The 26,395-nt window shown below is 45.9% G+C and overlaps 1 protein-coding gene across 2 annotated transcripts in view; it reads left to right on the forward strand.

Annotated features, from left to right (window-relative positions):
• The window catches only part of poldip2 (polymerase (DNA-directed), delta interacting protein 2), a 60,435-nt gene extending 35,941 nt beyond the window's left edge, over window positions 1-24,494 (forward strand). Inside the window, exons 8-12 of one of the 2 annotated variants that reach the window (XM_080211093.1) lie at window positions 2,512-2,538; window positions 3,933-4,058; window positions 6,395-6,474; window positions 14,649-14,785; window positions 23,476-23,577. In XM_080211093.1, the coding sequence (XP_080067219.1) occupies window positions 2,512-2,538; window positions 3,933-4,058; window positions 6,395-6,474; window positions 14,649-14,778 (363 nt within the window). In that variant the 3' untranslated portion in view covers window positions 14,779-14,785; window positions 23,476-23,577. Of the gene's footprint in view, window positions 1-2,511; window positions 2,539-3,932; window positions 4,059-6,394; window positions 6,475-14,648; window positions 14,786-23,475 lie in introns of both variants that reach the window. The other variant, XM_080211094.1, reaches the window with a different exon arrangement.
• Window positions 24,495-26,395: the final 1,901 nt, after the last annotated feature.

Genomic DNA, 26,395 nt, shown 5'->3' on the forward strand with positions numbered 1-26,395 from the left:
TTGAGAAGTGTGAGAGAGGTGCGACGGCAAAGTCTCTCAGCGTAGTCTGTGTTATAGGTTGTCTTGAGTGGGTTCGTGATCTGTAGTCCTTTTGGTATCTTGTCTGCTTTCTTGCATCTCTGTAAAAACTTGATGTCTGTGTCGATATGTGCAATCTTCTTGGAGATCCTCTCCACTTGGATCCGGCAGTTTGTGGTGTCGATAGTAGTATACACAGGATTTGCTCAGATGAGGAGGATCGTGACAGACACCTCCAGACCCTGAAAGATGCCCTCATAAGAACAGGATATGGTGCTCGACTCATAGATCGACAGTTCCGATGCGCCACAGCGAAAAACCGCACCGATCTCCTCAGAAGACAAACACAGGACACAGTGGACAGAGTACCCTTCGTCGTCCAGTACTTCCCCGGAGCGGAGAAGCTACGACATCTTCTCCGGAGTCTTCAACATATCATTGATGAAGACGAACATCTCGCCAGGGCTATCCCCACACCCCCACTTCTTGCTTTCAGACAGCCACACAACCTCAAACAGACCATTGTTCGCAGCAAACTACCCAGCCTTCAGGAGAACAGTGACCACAATACCACACAACCTTGCCACAGCAACCTCTGCAAGACATGCCGGATCATCAACATGGATACCATCATCACACGTGAGAATACCGTCCACCAGGTACATGGTAAATACTCTTGCAACTCGGCCAACATTGTCTACCTGATACGTTGCAAGAAAGGATGTCCCGAAGCATGGTACATTGGGGAGACCATGCAGACGCTACGACAACGGATGAATGAACATCGCTCGACAGTCACCAGGCAAGACTGTTCCCTTCCTGTTGGCGAACACTTCAGTGGTCACGGGCATTCAGCCTCTGACCTTCGGGTAAGCATTCTCCAAGGCGGCCTTCACGACACACGACAGCGCAGAGTCGCTGAACAGAGACTGATAGCCAAGTTCCGCACACATGAGGACGGTCTCAACAGGGATCTTGGGTTCATGTCGCACTATCTGTAACCCCCGTGACTTGCCTGGGTTTGCAAAACCTCACTTACTGTACTGTCTGGAGACAATACACATCTCTTTAAACTGTGATCAGTGCTCCTTCCACACACATTATCAGCCACTTCAGGTCTTGAACAGCAGGTTAGGTGTAAGGATTCGCATTCTAATCAGTAATCTCTAAACTGTCTGTGCTTTATATGCTCTGTCTGAGGCCAGAACTCTCCATTCACCTGACGAAGAGGCTAACCCGAAAGCTTGCGAGTATAGTATCAAATAAATAGGTTGGACTAAAACCTGGTGTTGTCAGACTTTTTACTGTGTTTACGCCAGTCCAACGCCGGCATACCCACATCACGAGTGTACCTGAACAGGTGCTGGAGTGTGGCAATTAGGGGATTTTCACAAGAACTTAATTGCAGTGAAAATGTAAGCCTACTTGTGACACTAATAAATAAACTTAAACTTAAAAAGCGGCAATTTGCATTTGTAATGTGAAAAATGTCCCTGTGAAACTTCACTTGAGGCGATAGATGGTGAAATACAAACTGAGCCATGAGAAGGTGACTGAAAGTTGAGTCAAAACTTTTCCCAACGTACCTCTGGCTGGCTTCCTATCCCCCAAAAAGCTGAACTTGTCCAAAACATTGCTGTCCACATCCTAACTCAGCGAGACCCCTTCCCATTTGCCCGTCGCTTTTGCTCACTGACTGCGTTGACACATTGCTCAACAATCGTGCGTCAACTTTAAAATTCTTAACCTTGTTTTCAAATCCCTCCGTGGCCTTGCCCTTCCGTATCTGCAATTTCTTCCATCTCTACAACCTTTTGAGATCTCTGCGCTCCTCCAATTCTGGCCTCTTGTACATCCCCAATTTTTAATTGTCTCCACCATCGATGGCCATGCATTGAGGTGTCTGGACCCTAAGAATCTACACTGAAAGAGCATCCCACCCAGGCCCTATCCCCTGCCTCATCCCCCTAACCCCACGTATCTGCCATGGCCAATCCACCCAACTTACGCATGCCTGGATACTTAGGGGCAATTTACCGTGGCCAATCCACCTAACCTGCATCTTTGGGAGGAAACTGGAGCACCCAGAGGCACATGGGGCATCTGTCGTGTTTTATGTTTAGTTTAATAATGTTCCAGTGAAGCACTTTTGTTCTCTTTCCACTATTAAAGGTGCTAATATTAGACAAACTGTGTGACGTGGTTGAGGGAGATGTTGGAAAGGTAGAAGTTGATTGTCATTGCACGCATGAAGAGTTATTTGTTCCCTGAGGTGGAAATGCCTGTGGCTATTTGTCTAGCCTTTGGATACTTCCACTGCTTCATAAGTAATTTGGCAAAGGACCTTTACCAGCTCAGTAACTGGGTTTAATATGTGAATGTTTCAGTGTAAAGAAGGTGCAGTCTGCAGCATAGCTGCTGAGAATCTTGTGTAAATGTTGCAAACTCTTTTCAAAAACTTCTCAATTAAAATTTTATCCAATTAAATTACAGGAGGCACAGAATTCCCATGTGTACTGGGTAAGTACCTGCTCACTCTAATCATGATACATGTGTTAATGCTCATGGGGTATTTCACTACATATTCCGGCTCAGCTAAACTGGAGATTGAAGCCAGAACACTGCAGGGATGATGCTGTATATATGCACATAGGCTTTTCTCAGTTTTTTACCCAACCTGGTGATTGTTAGGGAGGGCAAAGGTTGTGATTGGAGGGAGGGGTTTGTTTCTGGGAGTGGGGAGGGGTAGAGTTATGGTGGGGAGGGGAGGCTGATGCAGGTGAGGTTATCCCCTTGCAACGTGAAAGCACCCTGAATTTCACCTCATGGCCGTGGTAATGGTTAATGGGTGAGGAGGGAAATGAGCCCCAGAGAGGCTATTGAGGGCTCCTGTGTGGAATTGGGTCCAGTTACATGTTTGCAGTAGAACATTGAGGACTGAAGTACACAAACAATCTTGCTGTACTCTCCCCTAGAGGGAGCAATGATAAAAGTGGAGAAACACAGCTCACTTTCTAATTCTGAAATCTCTCCCTACATATGCAGAAAGAAGAGGTTATAGACTATAGGAACACAAAAACTAGAAGCAAGAGTAGGCCATTCAGCCCTTCAAGCCTGCTGCACTGTTCATTTTGATCATGGCTGATCATCAAATTCTACTTTGTGAGGAAAGGTTGAAGAGACTGGGCTTGTATCCATTGGAGTTTAGAGCAATGAGAGGCGATCTTATTGGAACGTGTAAAATCTTGAGGGTATTTGATAGGCTGGATGTGGGGAGGATGGTTCCTCTTATGGGGGAGACCAGAACTAGGGCAGTCTCCCTTATATGATAGAGATAAGAATTGTTTTCTCTCTGAGGGTCCATTAGTCTGTGACACGCTGTTTCTCAGAAAGGGAGACGGCTCAATGAATTTAATCAATGTTATGTTTGATGAATATTTGATGGATTATGGTGGGAGAGTGCAGACAGGACATTGAAATCAGAACAGCCATGATCTTACTGAATGGCAGAACAGGCTCGACAGGTCAAATGACACAGTCCTGTCCCTAAATCCAGTGGTTCTATGTTCCTATGTACTCCAGCTCTAGGTCAAACCCTGGCAGCTTTCTGCATGCAGAACCTGATGGGTACAACATGTATTGAAAGTAAGAAGTCTGACAACACCAGGTTGAAGTCCAACCGATTTATTTGATAGTAAACTCACAAGCTTTCGAGGTTTGCCTCTTTGTCAGGTGAATGGAGAGTACTGACCTCAGACAGAGCATATAACAGCGCAGACATGTATTTACAGAGAAACAAGAGCAGCAGGTACAGTTAGTCACACTAAGGCATGTTCCCCTCTTGTAAAGATGTCTGACTCAATGATTCAGTCTGAGAGTCTGACTGTGGCCTGTTTTCCTGACTTTCTCCTTAGTGGAGGTACTGTATCCGGTTGGAAAACCTCGGGACAGAAGTTGTTCAGCTTCGGGAAAGGCACTGGAGAATCTTTAGCCTGTCTGGAACGCTGGAGACTGTGCGGGGGAGAGGAGTTGTAGGCAGAGTGAGTATCAGTGCAATGTTGTTTCATACTCAGTCTATATTCCCACCACACTCTTTTAGTGTCCTGTATGGAATGGCTCCAGGTTTGTAATAATATGAAAGCAAATTACTGCAGATGCTGAAATCTGAAATAGAAAATGCTGGAAAATCTCAGCAGGTTTAACAACACTTGTGAGAGAGAACAGAGGATGACTCTTTGTCAGAGCTTGTAAAATTTGGGAATATTAAGCACAGGAATGCTTCAGAAGTTTGGGCAATGTAATTCGCTGGACTGTGATGTAAATGTGCCTCACAGGTAAGTGTTTGAAATTGGGCACTGGGCAATAAACTATCCTGCTGCGTGTAGTTTACCCCCTGTTGTTGCAAACAGTGAGAATCTAATTGAATGACATCATAATCTATGTCAGTAGAAAAGAGGATTAAAATGTTAATGAGCAAGTCTTGCAGAGGCTATCACTGGACAGTGGGTGTGGAGTCACCTTCTGTCCTGTGGCTGCATCTAGATTATCACACTTAAAACGTGCAGCTCCACTATCAGCAGTCAGACAATGACAGGCACCACACATGCTCCTCTAACCAGCTGTTTCTACCAACCCCTTTCCTCCTTATCAAGCACACATTCTGAGGAGCAATGTATCTTTCTACTCCATCCCAATTTACTGGGACAGCAGTTTAAAAACTTCTAAATACTTTTAGAAAAGAGATGATTGAGGGGAGACCTGAGTTCTTTATGAAGGGGTTTCAGAGAATAGATGTAAGGATAATATTTCCACTTATGAGGAATACAATACAGAGGGCCATATGTTGAGAATGTGGAACCCACTACTACAAGGAGTGTTGGGGGTGAATAATGAAACACTTTGCCTCAGTATCTCATATTGTGGAGGTGTTGCGTACCAATTGACAGTACAAATGTCAGGGTATATTTTAAGGAACTTGTACAAATATTTACGTAATGCATAACGAAGGAGTCTGAGATAGGAGGATGAGAAAGGTTAGATTAGAAACTGGGAATTTTTAACATTTATTCTTGGGATGTGAGATCACTGGCAAGACCAGAATTTGTTGCCAATCCCTACTTGCCCTTGATAAGGTAATAGTGAAACACTTTTTGTATCTCTGCAATCCATAGGTTCATTCACAGTGCTGTTCGGGATTTTAACATGGTGGCACAGTGGTTAGCACTGCTGCCTCATGGCACCAGGGATCCGGGTTCGATTCCTGGCTTGGATGACTGTCTTTGCGGAGTTTGCATGTTCTCCGTGTCTGCGTGGATTTTGTCCATGGGCTCCAGTTTCTTCCCACATTCTAACGATTGTGCAGGTTAGGTGGATTGGCCATGCTAAATTGTCCCTTAGTGTCAGGGGGACTAGCTAGAGTAAATGCATGGGGTTATGGGGATAGGGCCTGGGTGGGATTGTGGTCAGTGCACTGAATGGGCAGAATGGCCTGTAGGGATTATATTGTTTTCCTCTGGTCATTAGCTACTGAAATGTTAAGTGGTCACTTTAAACTTAACTAAGTTTGTTTACTGTAATAATGAGATTAAATTTCTGAATTGCAAGACATGTTGGAGTGTCAGTGCAGCAGGTGTGGAGAAGGCACAGTGTAGGTAGAGTGGAGTGATACAAGGGTTTGTGATGACATGAGACAGGGAAAACCAGGATTACGCACAAAGGAGCAGAGAGGGAGTGAATGAGGTTCAAAATTGGCAACTGGCTTCAGAAGGTAAACAGAAAAATTATTTGAACAAGTTAGAAAATCTCAGCAGGTCTGGCAGCATCTGTAAGGAGGGAAAAGAGCTGACGTTTCAAATCCAGATGACCCTTTGTCAAAGCTAAAGGCATAGCAAGTGGAAGATATTTATACTGCAGGGTGAGGGAATGAAAGATGAGTCATAGTCACTGAAACCAGGGGAAATGCTGCTAATTGTAGCCCATAGAGAGAATCTAAAATCAGTTTATTTTGGCCAATTGTCACAAAAGGGCAGAGGCTACAGAACATCAGCAAAAACGCAGGAATATTTTCACACCTTGGGTTAAAAGTCGTGGAATACATGGAGCTGAGTTCAGCAAAGCGTTCAAAGTGCAAGATGCTCTGGACTTTTACTGCAACCGACATAACAATGCTGATGGAGGAAAGAGCGTCTCTTTGTATTCATTGTTATTCCAGGAAATGGGGTGAGAAAGAGTAGATAACTTCAGTAGGAGATCCAGAATGGGCACAGACAGAATGGCCTCTGCCAAGATTTTTCTTGGTTTACCCTGGTAACACGATGCCAATGTGGAGTTCAGTGCCTATTCTGATTAAAAACTTTTTTTTTGTCTCTCTGTTCAGGAGCCAGTTTTATCAAAGGAGCAGCCAGCATTTCAGTACAGTAGCCACGTCTCGCTGCAAGCTCCCAGTGGTCACATGTGGTGAGTAACCTGTTAACTGTTGTGTAAAAATCTGCTCTGGACTCGTCACTTCACAGTTCTCCATATCTGTCACATTGTGCAAACCATCTGAAACGAGGAGAGTGTTTCTCTATAAACACTATTAGGGGAGAGAGTGCTGTAGAGATGCCATAAAAACCTAATTGGCTTATTAATTTCCTTTAGGGAAGGAAATATGCTGTCCTTACCTGGTCTGGCCTACATGTGACTCCAGAGCCACAGCAATGTGGTTGACTCTCAACTGCCCTCTGAAATGGCCGAGCAAGGCACACAGTTCAAGGGTAATTAGGGATGGGCAACACCTGAGTGAGGCCCTTTCCATTACTGAATTCACACTCGCAGACTTGTAGCTTTAGCAAAAGGGAGGAGGAATTCTAAGAAATTGCGGCTGTATAGGGCATTGGTGAGGCCGCAGCTGGAGTACTGTGTGCAGTTTTGGGCGCCGTACTTACGCAAGGATGTTTTGGCCTTGGAGGGAGTGCAGAGGAGGTTTACTAGGCTGATGCCGGAGTTGAGGGGGTTGAGCTATGAGGAGAGGCTGGATAAACTAGGTTTGTACTCGTTAGAGTTTAGAAGAATGAGGGGAGATCTCATTGAGACGTATAAGATGATGAATGGGATGGATAGGATAGAGGTGGAGAGACTCTTCCCGCTCAGAAAGGATAGTAGGACTAGGGGGCACAGCGTCAAGATAAAGGGGGGGGTGGTTTAGAACGGAGTTGAGGAGGAACTTCTTCACTCAAAGGGTGGTGAATCTCTGGAATTCTCTGCCCTTTGAAGTGGTGGAGGCTACCTTGCTAAATATTTTTAAGACGCGGGTTGATGGGTTTTTGATAAGAGAGGGGATTAAGGGTTATGGGGAGAGGGCGGGAATGTGGAACTGAGCCGCGACAGATCAGCCATGATCTTATTGAATGGCGGGGCAGGCTCGAAGGGCTAGATGGCCTACTCCTGCTCCTATTTCTTATGTTTCTCAGGCTATTAGGAGACAGTAAGTGATTGCATTGATTGACCTCAAATTATGTCCAGAATCTTCAGTAAGCCAATGGAATCAGTTCACAGCTGCAGCAATTTCTATCCAGGGTTCCCTTTGCCGTTCTGGTTTATGAAGCCTGAAGCATTGTTAAACAACTCTGTTACAACAACAACTTAGGTTTCCGTCATCTTTAACATAATAAAACATCTCAAGATGCTTCACAGGAGTGTTGACAAACATGACAAAATCCATTGAAGGAGATATAATCCAAAGCTGTGTTAAAGAGTTTGCCCAGTTTGGAGTGCATTGAAATAATCAAGTCTAAAGATAACAAAGACACCATTGAGGACTTTGTCAGCAGATGAGCTGAAATGTGCAATGGTGGGAAATGTTAAGGAGGTGGAAATAGATGGTCTTGGCAAATGTGTGATCGTAAGCTCACCCTGGAGTCAGATATGACATCAAGGTTGTTAACAGACTGGTTTAGGAGAGGATGTGCTGCTTAGGTTGATTAACTGTATTAATTTGCCCCCTTAGTGTCAGGGGATTAGGTGGGTAAATACATAGCATTACGGGCATAGGGCCTGGGCAGTTTTGTTGTCAGTGCAAGCTCATTGCTCCAAATGGCATCCTTCTGTAGGGATTCTATGATTCTATTCTACGTTGGTAACTGGGGAACAGAGTTTGGAGCGGCAATCGAAAAGGATGGTTTCAGTCTTCCCAAAATTTAGTTGGAAGAAGTCTTTGTTTACCTAGTACTGGATGTTGGATAAGTGGTCTGGTGCGACAACAAAAATCTCTCCGTCAATGTCAACAAAACGAAGGGGATTGTCATCGTCTTCAGGAAGCATAGTGCCTGTCCACATCAATGGAGACAAAATAGAAATGGTTGAGAGCTTCAAGTTTATAGATGTCCAGATCACCAACAATCTGTCCTGGTCCCCCCATGCTGACATTATAGTTACAAAAGCCAACCAACGTCTCTACTTTTTCTGAAGACTAAGGAAATTTGGCATGTCAGCTACGACTCTCTCCAACTTTTACAGATGCACCATAGAAAGCAGTTGTTCTAGTTGTATCACAACTTGATATGACTCCTGCTTTGTCCAAGACAGCAAAAAACTACAAAGGATTGTGAACGAAGTCCAATTCATCACGCAAAGCAGCCTCCCATCCATTGACTCTATCTACATTTCCTCCTGCCTTGGAAAAGCAGTCAGCATAATTAAGGACCCCACACACCCTGCACGTTCTCTCTTCCATCGGGAAAAGATACAAAAGTCTGAGGATGTGTACCAGCTGACTCGAACAGCTTCTTCCCTGCTGCCATCAGACTCTTGAATGGACTTACCTTGTGTTAAGTTCACCTTTCTCTACACCTTAGCTGAGTTTAAAGTTTACTTATTAGTGTCACAAGTAGGCTTACATTAACACTGCAATGAAGTTAGTGTGAAATTCCCCTAATCGCCACACTCCGGCATCTGTTAGGGTACGCTGAGGAAGAATTTAGCATGGCCAATGCACCTAACCAGCATGTCTTTCAGACTGTGGAAGCTATGACTGTAATACTACATTCAGCACACTCCCTTTTCTTCTCTATGTATGGTATGCGTTGTATAGCATGCAAGAAACAATACTTTTCATTGCATACTAATGCATGTGACAACAGTAAATCAAATCAAAATTCACAAGAGGAACTGAGAAGTGGTGTTTGAGAGAGCTTGGTGTCGTCAGTGTACTTTGTGAAACTAATATTGTGCTTTCTGAGGCTGAGGCTGAAGGGGCAACAGTGGGTCTTTGGGGAACACCCAGAGGGAATGGTTCATGAGCAGGAGGAGAGGTCAACTCTGGCTATACTGAAATAGAAAAGAATGCTATCAGCTATTGCAATTTTCTTCCAGCTCTCTCCCCTGTATGCTGCCCACCTTTTAGATTCACCTGGCCTCTTTCAAAAATTATTGTGACTACCCAACATTCCACTTGCACACACACACACACACACACACCCCCCCCGACATATATAACGTGTAATCCATGTGTTTTCCTCATTTCTGAACATCCCCAATTTTAAAATTCCTTCATAATTAACAAACCAGCTGCCAAGGCCCTCCCTAAATCACTCTCTGCTCATTCCCTCTGCTTTTGCCCCCTCTCTTTTCCTCCTCCCCCTCCTTCCATCAACCACACCTCCCAGCCCTGCCCTCCTCCCCACCCACTGCCCAAATCTCCTTTATGCTTTTAATGATGTTCCAGTAAAGTGTCTGGGTAATATGTAAAGGCACTGTACAGATGCAACTTGTTGTTTGGTTATAGACCCCAGCATGTGGCTTTGTGATGTTGCTGCTAGTTTAAATAGCCACAGACACTGAGCTACGTGAACCACAGTATACAAAACAGCATTACAGTCCCAACAGAAATTCAATTTACAAAATTAACATGCAGGTCAGACGGTGTTGAACATCCTGTTAATTGTTCAGCAAGGTGCTTGGAGGTATTTAAAGGCTGTCTGGAGTAGTCACGGATTGTGGCATCATCTCGAACGATTCCCTAAAGCTGCCTCCAGTCATTTGCTTTGATCAGTGAACCATCATTGCTGAGCTCATACGTAGGAGTAGATTTACGTAGGAGGGCAGAAGATGACATTTCATTCAGTGATGTAATTCCCAAATGGGTAGAGAATGAATGTGATGATTAAGCTGAGGGATGAGGCCTTTTCCCTTATTTTATTTTTCAAGGTGACCATGTCATTCCTTTATTTCCTGCTTGTAGGTTCACTTCAGCAGCTGATATTGCTGACACTGTTAATGGTGCTTCTTTTCTAGTCCAGCCCATCTCGCTGCTATTTCAGGTTATTTGTGGATTAATCTAGGATGGAGTTATAAGTGATGAGCATGTTGTTATAGAAATCACTAAAACATAGATAATAGTCTTCAAAATCATTTCAGAAATGGAATCTTTTTGACTTGCGTTACAACCTGCTCCTCAAGGTGAAATCACTATCTCACACAGTTAACAGCATTGCTTTGGTTTAATGCTCTCTGTCTGGACCCATGACCTGTCACTGCTTCCTTGACCTCCCAAAGTTCAGCACGCAGGCAGCGAGTATGTTCGTTGTTCTGTTGTCTCACAAACTCTCAATATACTGCATGCTAGCTACCAAGGTGTTACATATTGCACAGGGCACAGAAACAGGCTGATCAGTCCAACCATTCCAATACCAGAGTTAATGTTCCAGTCAAACTTCCTACTATAGCTCCTCATCTAAATCTCCCATTGTGCCTCTCTGTCCCACTTCCCTCATGCATTTGTTTCGCTTCCCTTTAAATGCATCTCGATATTGTTCACTTCAGTCACTTTCTGTAGGAGCAAGTCCCACATTCTCATCACTCTCGGGCAAATTTCATATAAAATCATAGAATTCTAGAGTGTAGAAGGAGGCTATTTGGCCCATTGAGTCTGCAATCCCACCCAAGCCCTATCCACATTACTGCATGTATTTAGCCTAGCTAGCCCCCTTGACACTAAGAGGTAATCTAGCATGGCCAATCCACCTAACCTGCACATCTTTAGAGTGTGGGAGGAAACCGGAGCATGCGGAAGAAATTCGTGCAGACAGCGACCCAAGCCGGGAATGGAACCCAGGTCCCTGGTGCTGTGAGGCAGCAGTGCTAACCACTGTGCCACCTGAATTGCCACTTGGATTCTATGGTGATTATCTTATATTGATTCTCTCTATCTGCTCAATTGAAACCTTTCAAAATTTTAACAACTTTGAGGTCACTCCTCAGTCTTTGTTAAGAGAAAAGCGTCCCAGCTGGTCTGCACACCCACACTGTGTTGTTGTTTTTGTAATGTCTTTTGAGCAGAATTCACTTCTGGGCTTGAGGGCACAAGTTGTCTGTTCCTAAGCCAAAAGCAGAATAGAGGCACAATGCAGTACTGATATCTGGAATGATGATGTGGAGTTGCCGGCGTTGGACTGGGGTGGGCACAGTAAGTAGTCTCTCAACACCAGGTTAAACCCGACAGATTTATTTGATAGTGCAAGCTTTCAGAGCAGCGTTCCGAAAGCTCGTGCTACCAAGTAAACCTGTTGGACTTTAACGTGGTGTTACTTTCTGGAGTGACTTTCAAAGGCAGGTTTGCTGCTATTGAACCGAATGATGTTTAATATGTAAAGTTCCGGCATTAATGTAAGTCCTTTTTGCTGTTTTCCAAACCCAACAAAAGTATCAGCAGACATCTTTCCAGTGTATTTTGATTGCAGGTTCTGACGTTAGCTTTAAGCTGTACTTTGTACTGGATCGGTAGAAACCTCGCTTCATGCTTGAAGGTTAAAACCAGCTCTTTCTACGCTGGAAGCAGAACCTTCAACAGAAAAACAAAGGAGCTACTTTCCTCGCTATAAACAAGTACTAGGCCAGCGTTTATTGTCCATCCCTAGTTCGTCTTGAGAAGGGGTGGTGAGCTGTCTTTCTGAACTGCTGCAGTTCGTGTGGTGTAGGTATACCCACAGTGCTGGTAGGGAAGGACTTCTGGGATTTTGACCCTGTGACAGTGAAGGAACGGTGATAAATTTCCCAGTCAGGATGGCGAGTGATTTGGAGGGGAGATTGCATGGTGTTTCCACCATGGTGTTTCCAGATACTTGCTGCACTTGTTCTTTTAGATAGTGGTGGAGTTAGAAGCTAACGTCTTGGCGAGTTTCTGCAGTGCCTTGTGCAGGTGGTACATGCTGCTGCTGTTGGTGAAGGGGCGAGTGAATGTTTGTGGGAAGGGTGCCTGTGTAAAGCCGTCCTTACATTGCAACATACTGTCTGAACTGATATGGCATCATAGCCATCAGTTAACAATCAATCTCCTTCCCCAGTGGGACATGAATGGTCCCTACTCACATGGGGAATGTTCGCATCAGCCTGGAAGCTTTGCTTATCTCTTCATTCATTGTTTGAATTAACTTAATCTTTCTCTTAAAATCTGTTCACTGTTTTATTTGAGGTTTTCTGATTCAATCTATGAGTACAAGGTGTATGAGATATTAGTCATCAGATGATTCTTCCTTCTGCAATCTCTTAATCCTCATTGTGCAAATTAGGTTTCCCTTATCTTCCAGCCCAGTTTCCTCTGGCCACTTGCTCCTAGCTTGTGCAGTGCTGCTTTGTGGAATTCTTCCCAGCTGTTCATTAGTTTCAGGTGACTATTGCTGAGAATTCATCTGCTGCTGAACGGAGATGTGGTTTAAAATCGAGGAGAGAATTGGGAGGGTTACAGGTAGGAGTGGAAAAGATAAGGGAGCATTCAGTCACATCCTGCCATTGTGGACTGTTCTTTGCCCTTGAATCTGCTCTGCAATTTAATTAGGACATAGAATCCCTACAGTGCACAAGCAGGCCATTTGGCCAATCAAGTCTACACCAACAACAATCCCATTCATGCCCTATTCCCATAACCCCACACAATACCTTGCTAATCCCCCTACCTACACATCCTGGGACACTAAGGGGCAATTTAGCATGGCCCATCTGTTTCTTAAATTCACCTGCGTTAATGCCATATCCCTTATTATTCTTAACTAGCAAAAACCTTTCTCAGGTTTAAAAATGATTCATTGTGTTAGCATCGAACAAGAAATCCAATTGGGAATTCAGAAGAAGCTTCTTTACCCAAAGAGTGTTGAGAATGTGGAACTTGCTGAACACAGCTGTTGAAGCAATCCATGTACATTGAAGAGGAAACTGGACAAGCCAATGAAGGAGGAGGGAATAGAGGGTTCTGACGATGGACTTAGATGAGGGCATGTGTGAGGAGGCTTGACCGGAGCATGGAATGGTTGAGCCGTGTGGCCTGTTTCTCTGCCCTATATTCTGTGCCCTGTTCGTTTTGGGGTAGACTTTCAAATTTATGTGAAAAATTGTTTCCTAGCATCTCGCCAGAATGGCCTGACGCTGATTTTAAGGTAATGTTCTTTTATCCTAGACTTGCCACCAGCAGAAAGCCTTCCTCTCTATCTACCCCAAAGATGCTATAAACAACAATCAGCTCACTGCTTCACTCTCTGTCTGCCAGGAATACAAGCTTGTTTTACCCATCCACCCAGAGAGCCAAACCATTGGAGCTCTGCTAAAATCCTGGTGAATTTCTTAATTTAAACCTATTTATTAGTGTCACAAGTAGGCTTACATTTTCACAGTAACATGAAGTTACTGTGAAAACCCCCTAGTCGTCTCACTCCAGCATCTGTTCGTGTACACTGAGAGTGAATTTAGTATGGCCGGTGCACCTGAACAGCACATCTTTTGGACTGTGGGAGTACCTGGAGGAAACTCATGCAGACTTGGGGAGAAGGTGCAGACTCCGCACAGATAGCAATCCAAGCCAGGACTCAACCCCAGGTCCCTGGCATTGTGAGATAGCAGGGCTAACCACTGTGCCACATGGTGTCAAACCTCTTGAGGTTTTGGCTACACTTATCCAGGCAAGTGCAGAGTAATCCATCACACTTCCGACCTGTAATGGTAGACAGGCTTAAGGGAGATACGAGGTGAGTTATTCTTGTCACAATTCCTAGCCATCTAGCTTCTAGCTTGTCCATTTCAGTTTCTGGTTAATGGTATCCACCAGGATATTGATAGTGAGGAATTCAGCGATGACAATGCCATTGAATGCCACGGGGCAATGGTTAGATTCTGTCTTGTCGGTTTTAATTTTGTTTTAGATTAGTCCTGTGAAGTGCCATGGGATGTTTTATCACATTAAGTTTTGAGGAGAATGATTGGTTTAGAGAGGGATTTTTTTATTTACCTGACACTGTCTAGAAATGATGTGGAAATGCTGGCGTTGGACTGGGGTAAACGCAGTAAGAAGTCTCAAAACACCAGGTTAAAGTCCAACCAGTTTTTTGATAGTAAATCCACAAGAACTTTCCATACACCTGTCGAAGAAACAACGTTTCCGAAAGCTTGTGGGTTTACTATCAAATAGACTGGTTGGATTTTAACCTGGTGTTGTGAGACTTCTTGCACTGTCTAGGAAGCCAATGTTAGCTGAAGGAATGAAGAAACAATCCTTTCCTTTGGGTTAAACCCAGCCAATCCGCCCCCCCGCCCCCGCTTGCTGTTGCTGCTTGACTAAGTAGGCAGGAGCCATTTCCAGAGGCTGACTTTGTCTCTGCATTCCACAGGGGTTCCTATCGCTTTGAGAGAGCCAACCGGAGTCTCCTCGATGTTCGTATTCCACCATTCTCCCTCGAAAGCAAGAACGAAGATTCTCCCAATGGGTTCTTGCCTGGCCCATTCACCTCCTTAACCTGAGCACGAGGTAGCTGCTATCGGCACACACTATAGATAGAGACGGATGGAGGGGGAATTGGGGAATGCAGTCCATGGTACAACAGTGAGTTAGATATAGCTGTAACCAAGCTACCTCGGTCAGATATCAGCAGGAAGGGCAAGGAACTGGAGTGGATTCTTTAGTTAAAATAAAGTTTGACATGGAGTGTGGTACATGCAGGTCAACAGAGCTTTATTCAGAATCTGAGCCATTTAAAATCTTGTCTACAAAATTATTATTGTACGTTTCTTACCTTTTTATGTTAGCTTTTATAAATTCTTGTATTCATATTTAAAATGAACTGCCTGTGTAAACCTATGATATAATTGTTAAACACAGTAAAAAGTCTGACAACCCCAGGTTTAAGTCCAACCGATTTATTTCTTGAAGAAGAGGGAGACCTCGAAAGCTAGTGAGTTTACTATCAAATAAATCAGTTGGATTTAAACCTGGTGTTGTCAGACTTTTTACTGTGTTTACCCCAGTCCAACGCTGGCATATCCACATCATAATTGTTGAACTCACACTGTTGTTTTCCTGCCAGTGCCCCCAGCCTGGATTCCCCAGCCAGCTCCCCTTCTCCGTTCCCACAATTGCTGGAAAAGTTGCTGTATTTTCAAGAATAATGTCAAGTCAAGATATCAGAGGGTGCAATAACTGCCTTTAGAATGGGGCCTGAGTTACACCTCCCCACCAAGCTCCAGTTATTCCCCACTTCCTAGCTTTGCTTCCATTGAACAGCGTACTGAGTGATGATTCCTCAGCTGTCACGCAGTGCTGTAACCGGCCTTGTATCTGGCATTCACACTATAACTTGCTGTGAGAGCATGCAGAAGTATGAGGGAGAAATGGGAATGGGAGGAGGTTAAACTGGCACTGAGGGGAAGGAGATGACACATGACAAAGAAACTGATGATTTATTTGCGTTTGTTGGAAGGAGGTGGTTGATAAGTTTTTAAAATATTAACTTACAGGATGTGTGTGTCAGTGGCTGGCCAGCGTTTATTGCCCATCCCTAACTGCCCTTCACGAGGTGGTGATGAGCTGCCTTCTTAAACCGCTACTGTCCAAGTGGTGTAGGTACTCCCACAGTGCTGTTAGGGAGGGGCTTCCAGGATTTTGACCTGTATAGAAATTAAGCTGGATATATCCTTTCCTCAGATGATGCTCGGCCAGTTACTGTTTGTAACAGAGAAAGTCCAGCCAGGTCCACTTCCCCAGAGGGCGAATATCCTCTCAGCCAGCCAACATGATCAGTCCCCAATGTTTCCAAAAAAAACTCACCTTTCATTCTTTCAATGGGTGGAGCCCAAGGTGCTCAACCTTTCTTCATAAAGTAACTTCATCATTCCTGAACCAGCCCATTGAGTCTTCATGCTGCCCTCGTAGCGCGCTGCCCCTCTCGCCTTGCCGGTAGCGCGCTGCCCCTCTCGCCTTGCCGGTAGCGCGCTGCCCCTCTCGCCTTGCCGGTAGCGCGCTGCCCCTCTCGCCTTGCCGGTAGCGCGCTGCCCCTCTCGCCTTGCCGGTAGCGCGCTGCCCCTCTCGCCTTGCCGGTAGCGCGCTGCCCCTCTCGCCTTGCCGGTAGCGCGCTGCCCCTCTCGCCTTGCCGGTAGCGCGCTGCCCCTCTCGCCTTGCCGGTAGCGCGCTGCCCCTCTCGCCTTGCCGGTAGCGCGCTGCCCCTCTCGCCTTGCCGGTAGCGCGCTGCCCCTCTCGCCTTGCCGGTAGCGCGCTGCCCCTCTCGCCTTGCCGGTAGCGCGCTGCCCCTCTCGCCTTGCCGGTAGCGCGCTGCCCCTCTCGCCTTGCCGGTAGCGCGCTGCCCCTCTCGCCTTGCCGGTAGCGCGCTGCCCCTCTCGCCTTGCCGGTAGCGCGCTGCCCCTCTCGCCTTGCCGGTAGCGCGCTGCCCCTCTCGCCTTCCCAACTTCACCTATTTCCTCCATCTGTCACATTTTAACTTACTCATTTGATCGATTGAAATCTCTCTGCAGATTCTTTGTGTTCTCTTGATGATTACTTTTCTACCTATCTTTGGCAAACTTAGCTGCCATACGTTCAGTGCCTTCATCTGAGTCATTGATATAAACTGTAACTGGTTTAATGGTGGGAGACAGAGGGTGGTGACAGCCGGCTGCTTTAGTTACTGGAGGCCAGTGTCCAGAAGCGTACCACAGTGATCTGTGCTGGGCCTCCTTTTGTTCATCATATATATAAATGACATAGATGACTATGTGGGGGATAAGATCAGTAAGTTTGCTGATGACACAAAGATTGGCTAGGTGGTTAACTGTGAGGTTGAACGTTTTGGGTTTCAGGAAGATATAGATGAGCTGGTCAAATGGATGGATAGATGGCAGGTGGAATTTAACCCTGATACGTGTGAGGTGAAACACTTTGGAAGTAGTAGTTTGACAAGGAAGTATACTGTGGAAGATCTGACACTGGGAAGTTCTGAAAAACAAAGGGACCTTGATGTGTTTGTCCCCAGATCTCTGAAGGTGAAAAGGCAAGTTAATAGGGTGAATAAAGAGGCATATGGCACACTCACCTTTATCAGTTGAGGCATAGATTACAAAAGCAGAGAGGCCATGATGGAGTTGTATAGAACTTTGGTGAGGCCACAGCTGGAGCACTGAGTGCAGTTCTGGTCGCCACATTATGGGAAGGACATGATTACACTGGAGGGGATGCAGAGAGATTCACCAGAATGCTGCCTGGGATGGAACATTTAAGTTATGAAGAGAGGTTGTAAAGGCTTGGGTTGTTTTCTCTGGAGCAGAGAAGACTGAAGGGTGACCTGACTGAGGTGCTCAAGATTATGAGGGGCATGGGCAGGGAGGATAGGGAGCAGTGGTTCCCCTTAGTTGAAGGGTCAGTTACGAGGAAACACAAGTTAAAACTGAGGGATGGGAGGTTTAGGGGTGATTTGAGGAAAAACCTTTTTACTCGGAGGGTGGTGACGGTCTGGAATGTGCTGCTTGGGAGGGTGGTGGAGGCGAGATGCTTCACATCCTTTAAAAAATACCTAGATGAATACTTGGCATGCCATAACATTCAAAGCTATGGCCAAGTGCTGGCAAGTGGGATTAAGTGGGCAGGTCAGGGTCTTTCATATTTCGGTGCAGACTCGATGAGCCAAAGGGCTTCTTCTGCACTGTAGGCCCCAGCAGTGCGCCCTTTGGCACTCCACTAGTTACAGCTTACAACCTGAAAATAACCCAGTCATGCTGACTCTGTTTCCAGTTAGCTAACCAATTTTTATTTATATGTTACCACCTACACCCTGAGCTATTATTTTTGTCGTAACTTTTAATGTGACACTAGGTACAGTACTGGTGGGGACGGGTCTGTCACTGTATAACACTGGGGTACAGTACTGGTGGGGACGGGTCTGTCTCTGTATAACACTGGGGTACAGTACTGGTGGGGACGGGTCTGTCGCTGTATCACACTGGGGTACAGTACTAGTGGGGACGGGTCTGTCACTGTATAACACTGGGGTACAGTACTAGTGGGGACGGGTCTGTCACTGTATAACACTGGGGTACAGTACTGGTGGGGACGGGTCTGTCGCTGTATAACATTGGGATACAGTACTGGTGGGGACGGGTCTGTCATTGTATAATACTGGGGTACAGTACCGGTGGGGACGGGTCTGTCACTGTATAACACTGGGGTACAGTACTGGTGGGGACGGGTCTGTCATTGTATAATACTGGGGTACAGTACCAGTGGGATGAGTCTGTCATTGTATAACACTGGGGTACAGTACTGGTGGGGATGGGTCTGTCACTGTATAACACTGGTGTACAGTACTGGTGGGGATGGGTCTGTCACTGTATAACACTGGGGTACAGTACTGGTGGGGACGGGTCTGTCACTGTATAACACTGGGATACAGTACTGGCAGGGTCGGGTCTGTCACTGTATAACACTGGGGTACAGTACTGGTGGGGATGGGTCTGTCACTCTGTAACACTGGGGTACAGTACTGGTGGGGATGGGCCAGTCTGTTACACTGGCTCAGCTGGATGTATTTTCTCTGATTCCGAACATCATGGATTTGTACCCAGTCACAGGGCTTGAGCTAATCTAGGCTGATTTATCAGTAGTGAGGAAGTGTTGTTTTGTGGGAAATGCTGTGTTGAAGATGTTGGATTGAGTCCTAGTGGTCTGGCTGGATGCTAAAGCTTCAAATTCACTGGGAGAATTTTGTGTTGCCCTTCAAAGTGTCCTACCCAACATTTCTCCCTCCTCATCCTGTCTGTACAATATGGTACAATTCAGTGACTCTCCTTTGGGCCTGCAGTTTTTATTCTGATATCCGACTGAGCCTTGCTTCATCCAGGAATTGTTCAGTATTACCTGGGATATGACCTGGTGGCCAGTGAAATCCCATTCACCTGATGAAGGAGCAGCGCTTCGAAAGCTAGTGGCTTTTGCTACCAGATAAATGTGTTGGACTTTAAGCTAGTATTGTGAGACTTCTTACTGTGGCCAGTGAGGGCCAGAGCTACAGCACCCTCACCAATCTAATTTCTCCAATTTTCACCAATTAGTTCTTTTCCCGGGAGGCTGGGTTGACATTGTGGCCAGAAGGTGTACATGTGCACAAGGACAGTCACGCACCCAAACATGAACATACAGGTTTTACTATACTGTCTGCTTCCAACACGTTTGTTGCCTGTCCAGGTTACAACATCCTATTGTCTAAAATAATCACCTCATCTCACTTCTTCCCTATGTGAATCAGCTTAAATCTGTGTCCTCTGGTTACTGACCTTGCTGCCACTGGAAATAGTTCCTCCCTATTCATTCTATCAAATGCATTCAAAATTGAGGAGTTTTATCAAAGCTCCCTGTAATCTTCGCTCTTTGATCGCTTCTCTGGCCTCTTCACACAGCTGAAGTCCCTCATTTCTTCTTGTATTCTGTTAAACCTTTACACCCATTCTGTCTTTAACCAGTCCACCCCAACCAGGAGACTGGGTGTGTCTCTGTCCATCTCCAGGCCTCCTTCAGATAGGATAGGGAACCCAGACCTCTTCTGCTGGAGCTGGTTGTGAGGGGGCGTGGGGAGGATAAAACGAGAAACATGGAGGGTGAGGAAATGGAGTTACGGGGGGGACAGGAGGCAATATATTGTTTGGGTCGGCTGGTGGTGAAGAGCCCAAGGTGGCGATGATTTGGGTTATTTTCAGGGACTGCACTGAGATGTGCTGGATGGTAGGTAATTGCTGCTGCTTATTGCTGTTTCTGCTTTCTGCAAGGATTCGTACACTTTCCAAAGGGCAGACACCAGCATCTTCGACCCCGTCCTCCTCTCTTGAGAGCAGTACTGAGGACAACGGTCCCTTCACTTCCCTGCTCTGAACATCTTTCTGTAGCATTTGATCGAATAACTAAATACAGTCGACCAGTAGGATCTGGTCTCATACCAGAGCAGCAGTAACTCCGGCATCAATGGGCAGTGCTGGTGATGTCAGCTAACACTGAGACACATTACCTTCCCACATTATAACTAGCATCATCTTTAAATATAGGCTTACTCATGCAGTAAGACTTCCATTGAGGCTTTATATCTGTCAGAGTCATAGAGATTTACAGCATGAAATTAGGCCCTTCGGCCCAACTGTCCATGCAGCCCTTTTCTTTTTAAAACCTCTATGTTAGTTCCAGAGGAGGTAATTTCTGTCTGTTTTCGCTACAGAGCTGTTTTTAGTTGACCAGTCTCAGCCCTGAAGAGTAATTGGATCATGTTCCTGGCCTGCTTTGAGTGCCTGGGCTTTTCTCTGTGCCAGTGATGTGAGAGACTGAGTGACAGTGTATCTCAGTGTTAGAATCTCCTGAGAAGGGGCTCCATGTTTTACTCAGTCAGTAGTTGTGTTGCTCTAGGTACAGGGTTGTGTGTGTGAATGTGGTCCTGTTGGCAGTGCTGGTGTTTTCTAGCTCCTTCCTAACATTAGTATAAAGTTGAGTTGTGCCTGTGTGGAGTAGTTTCACAACGAGTGATTGCACGTGAGGCTAATTGTGGATTGTCACTGGAGTTTAGTATAACAGTGTAACATCTGCGATAACCTCCTAGGAGTATAGCTGTCAAGATTCTGAACCTCAGATTTGGTTTATTCCCAGCGACCTTGAGGGAGGCCAGTGTTGAACTTGCAGGGGCCCTGGCAGACATATTTAAAATGTCAGTATTCACGGGGGAGGCGCCGGATGATTGGACGGTGGCTCATGTTGTTCTGTTGCTTAAAAAAGGTTCCAAAAGAAATCCGGGAAATTATAGGCCAGTAAGTTTGACGTTGGTGGTGGGCAAGTTATTGGAAGGTGTGATAAGGGATAGGATCTACAAATATTTGGATAGACAGGGACTTATTAGGGACAGTCAACACAGCTTTGTGCGTGGTAGGTCATGTTTGATCAATATATTAGAGTTTTTCAAGGAGGTTACCAGGAAAGTGGATGAAGGGAAGGTGGTGGATGTTATCTATCTGAATTTCAGCAAGGCCTTTGACAAGGTCCCTCGTGGGAGATTAGTTAGGAAGGTTCAGTCGCTAGGTATACATGGAGAGGTAGTAAATTGGATTAGACACTGGCTCAATGGGAGAAGCCAGAGAGTGGTTGTGGAGGATTGCATCTCTGAGTGGAGGCCTGTGATGAGTGGAGGCCTGTGACTACTGGAGTGCTGCAGGGATCGGTGTTGGGTCCATTGTTGTTTGTCATCTATATCAATGATCTGGATGATAATGTGGTAAATTGGATCAGCAAATTTGCTGATGATACAAAGATTGGAGGTATAGTGGACAGTGAGGAAGGTTTTCAAAGCTTGCAGAGGGATTTGGACCAACTAGAAAAATGGGCTGAAAAATGGCAAATGGAATTTAACGCAGACAAGTGTGAGGTATTGCACTTTGGAAGGACAAACCAAAGTAGAAGGTACAGGGTAAATGGTAGGACTCTGAAGAGTGCAGTTGAACACAGGGATCTGGGAATACAGGTACAGAATTCCCTAAAAGTGGCGTCACAGGTGGATAGCGTCGTAAAGAGTGCTTTTGGTACATTGGCCTTTATAAATCGGAGTATCGAGTATAAAAGTTGGAATGTTACGGTAAGGTTGTATAAGGCATTGGTGAGGCTGAATTTAGAGTATAGTGTACTGTTTTGGTCACCTAGTTACAGGAAGGATGTAAATAAGGTTGAAAGAGTGCAGAGAAGGTCCACAAGGATGTTGCCAGGACTTGAGAAGCTGAGTTACAGAGAGAGATTGAATAGGTTAGGACTATTCCCTGGAGTGTAGAAGAATGAGGGGAGATTTGATAGGGGTGTATAAGATTTTGATGGGTATTGATAGAGTGAATGCAAGCAGGCTTTTCCCACTGAGGCTTGAGGAGAAAAAAAGCCAGAGGGAGTGGGTTAAGGGTGAAAGGAGAAAAGTTTAAAGGGATTCTTCACACAGAGAGTGGTGGGAGTGTGGAATGTGCTGCTGGATAAAGTGGTAAATGCGGGATCACTTTTAACATTTAAGAAAAACTTGGATGGGTTCATGGATGAGAGGGGTGTGGAGGGATATGGTTCAAGTGCAGTGGGACTAGGCAAAAAATGGTTTGGCACAGACAAGAAGGACCAAAAGGTCTGTTTCTGAGCTGTAATTTTCTATGATTCTATGGCATTCTGAGTTACAGTACTGGTTATTTGGAATTGCAATGATGGGAGAGATTTGATTAAAACTATCACTCGGGCTGATCTTGTCAGATTCCAGTTTACCTGTGTTCAGTTATTAAATAGCCTCGGAACCGGGACTAGGTAGTTGTGTAGAACTCAGATGTACAGTGACCAGTCCATTGAGGAAACCCACCTTTTGATATTTGCATCTAAAACCAGCAGCTGTCGGGCAGCTGCTGATATTCAATGAGAGGTTCAAATAAAGACTTTTGGTTGATAATGTTTCCCTTATTTTATTTCAGTAAGTTGTTGAACGTGTTGCTTCAAATCTAACCCCTGTATCCGCCAGAGAAGAACTCTGGCAGAGCACACACAGGTCAGCAAATTCTACAACATGGATTCTCCATGCAGACTGGGTGACAGGATTGCAGTTATTGAGCTAAAGCAAGGGTACTGCAGATGCTGGAAATCTGAAATTTAAAAACAGCAAATGCTGCAAAAACTCAGCAGTTGGAACAGCATCTATTGGAGAATGGAGTTCCATCGCCACTTTGCAGCTCTCCCACTCCATTTACCTTCACTTATCGCTGGAAAGAGTTCGAGAAGCGCCAGGATTGTAATACTGTGCCTCAGCAAAGGGGAAGAGGAGGAAAGAACAAAATAGGAGGTCAATGATTGGGCAGGAAGTGTCTGTCACAGCCTCTGCCTGACTCACTGAGTATTTGCAGCATTTTCTGTAATTGGTCATTGAAAAATGTTTCTGGGAAATGGGAAATAAAAACTGTACAATGGGCCAGTGGCGCGGCTGAGGAGGTCGCGCACTGGCTGGCAGGAACGGGAGAGCTGACTAAGTATACTCTTGGCTGAGGTGTAAAATCCTGCAGGGAATGCAGACCCATGAGCCTGCTGGTTCTGCAAGAGAGTAACATCAGACTAAAGCTGACCATTGTAGATACAGTAGGATTTGGAGACCAGATAAACAAGGAAGGCACCTTGACATGCTTTCATCTCCTTCTCTGCAGGGGAACGTTCCGTTTCGAGAGGCCAGAAGGTTCTCAGCTTGATGTCCGCATCCCACCCTTCTCCCTGGAGAGCAATAAAGATGACAAGGCCCCCCCTGCTGGGTATAGCTGGTAGGGCACCGCCTGTTGGAACCTGCCTGGAACTTTGGGTGTGGGTCAGAGAGGGTGAAATGAAGTGGAATGTCTTCCATTGCTGGCCCTTTACAGATCTCCCAGGCTGATATAAACACCGGTCACGTTTTGCCTGTTTTTGCTGAAGAAATTGTTTTGAATGTGCAACGCAGACTGAATGCTTGTCTCATTGAAGGAGGGGATTGGAGGAGAACGAGGTTGTGTGCTGAGAGGTTGGAAGAGAAGAAATGGGGTTTGTGTTCAACAATTGGCACTTTCAAACTTTTGCTTAATTATGCCAAAAAGGGTGAACAGTGGGATAGGGCAGTGTGCCCAGCAGCTCCCTACAGCATTGCCAGCTTGGGCATGTGTGGCCGTTTGGAGCTGACTAGACACTAGCTGCGCAGCTGAGGCCCAGTGGTGTCTGTCCTGCTGTCCCCCTTCTCTATCCCACTGCTGCCCTGCCACAAGAGTTATTAATGGAGCAGGAATGTCTGCCAGTATGTTAATGTGAAGATTAAATGAAATGAAAGGGTTAAAACTGGAGCTGTGTCCTTTCAATTGTGTGGAAAGTGTGCTGCAGTTTATCCTGGAATGAAATGACATTCAGACTGTTATATTGCTGCTGCACACACTCCCAAATCACTCAGAATACTTTGCATTACCTGGAAGTGCGATTCTGTAGAGGAACACAAACAGCCAATTTGTACACAGTTGGATCCTGCAGCCATTAGTGAGATGTCTGGCCAGTTATTTCAGTGACTCAGCAAATTGCCACAAATGTTAGAAATCTGAAATGTACAGCTCAGGCAGAGCAGCAAAAACAGGCCAACCGTTCATTAGACCCTGGTCTTGATGAAAGGTCATCAAGTTGAAACGCTAACTTCGTCTCTCTCTCTTCCTCTGCCCACTCCCTCTGTTCCCCCCCTCCCACTCCCTCTGTTTCCCCCACTCCCTCTCCCTCTGTTTTCCCCCCTCCCCCCCACTCCCTCTCCCTCTGTTCCCCCCCCTCCCACTCCCTCTGTTCCCCCCCTCCCACTCCCTCTGTTCCCCCCACTCCCTCTCCCTCTGTTTTCCCCCCTCCCACTCCCTCTGTTCCCCCCCTCCCACTCCCTCTGTTCCCCCCCTCCCACTCCCTCTGTTCCCCCCCTCCCACTCCCTCTGTTCCCCCCCCCTCCCACTCCCTCTGTTCCCCCCCTCCCACTCCCTCTGTTCCCCCCCTCCCACTCCCTCTGTTCCCCCCCTCCCACTCCCTCTGTTCCCCCCCTCCCACTCCCTCTGTTCCCCCCACTCCCTCTCCCTCTGTTTTCCCCCCTCCCCCCCACTCCCTCTCCCTCTGTTCCCTCCCCCCCCACTCCCACTGCCCTCTGTTTTCCCCCTCCCTCACTCCTACTGCCCTCTCTCAAATGCTGCCTGACATGTTGCATCTTAATGTTTTGTTGCTGTTCAGAGGGAAATATTGGCTGAGGAGGGTGGGGAGATTCCTCTTCCTTAGTGGTGCCATGGAATCTTGAACATGCACCAGCTCCGGTGTTGGTCCCACGGCTCCTGCATCTTGGTTGATCTCTGCCAATTTAAGGCCACATTCAGACATTAAGGTGAGTCACGGGTTACCTTGTGCTGTTGTTCTGTACATGGGATTTATATCATCCTGCAATTTAGTTATGCAGTGGGAACAATTATACTGTGATGCTATGAGGTGAGGTTATATGTGTAACCCTCCAGATCTACGAGCCTGTGAGATATCTGCAATTGCCCAGCCATTGGTGACTGTACCTTTAAGCTGTGAATGGTCTAATCTCTAGAATACTCTCCCTAAAACACCCTGCCCACCCCCCCCCCGCCCTTAAAAACACTCCGTCAAATCAAGCTTTCTGCCCTAATATTTCTGAATATGGCTAAGCATCAGATTTTATTTGATAATGCTCCTGTGGACTTGGTTATTGCTAAATAAATGCAAGTTGTTGTTTATTGACCTGTTACTGTAAACATCTCCCTTATGGGAGAGACTAGAAGTAGGGGACATAGTTTAAAAGGAAGTGGTCTCCTATTTAAGGCAGGTGAGAATTATTTTCTGAGGGTTGTTGGATTTTGGGATTATCTTTAATGAGAGCAGCAGAGGCTGGGGCATTGAATATTTATGAAGCTGAGTTAGATTCTTGCCCGAGATGGGAGTCACAGGTTGTAGGCGTTAGACAGGAAAATGGAGGCCACAATCAAATTAACCATGGTTTTATTAAATGGCGGAACAGTCTTGAGGGGCTGAATGGCCCACTCGTAATTCATACCTTTGTAAACTGTACTAAGATATAACATTGCCCTCCCACCCCTGTCCGTAGCTGCCATTGTGTTGTTGCTACTCCCAGCCTCAAATGGAACAGTAACCCAGGGGAATGGTGTTGATCAGTCTCAGCACTGAGTCACAGTGTGTCTCAATCTCACTGCATCCAGCATCCTGTTGTGTGACCTGATGGGCCTATTTCTGGGGAGGGCTGGTTGAGGATTCAGAACTGTCCTCTCACTCGTTACCTTATAGTGATTAAAGCTGTGTTGTCTCTGTGCCTGTTTTGTGACTGGAAATGATGTGGATTTGGCTAGTTCTGATTAGAAATGTACACAGGCTGCTGTGTTATTTTGGGATAGGTTTGTGGGGGCTGCAGTTCTAATATTGTTGTCAGTATCTGTCAGCCTTAGACCTGGCACTGTAGAAAGCTGCTCTCACTGCGCAGTTTGTAATGATTGGGGTGTGAGTGGGTGGGGTGCAGTCACTGATACCATTCCGATTATATACACCCTTGAAATAAAAGCC

The sequence above is a fragment of the Carcharhinus amblyrhynchos genome, chromosome 23 (genome assembly GCF_965287045.1).
Source record: "Carcharhinus amblyrhynchos chromosome 23, sCarAmb.v2.hapA, whole genome shotgun sequence".
NCBI classification, from domain to species: domain Eukaryota; kingdom Metazoa; phylum Chordata; class Chondrichthyes; order Carcharhiniformes; family Carcharhinidae; genus Carcharhinus; species Carcharhinus amblyrhynchos.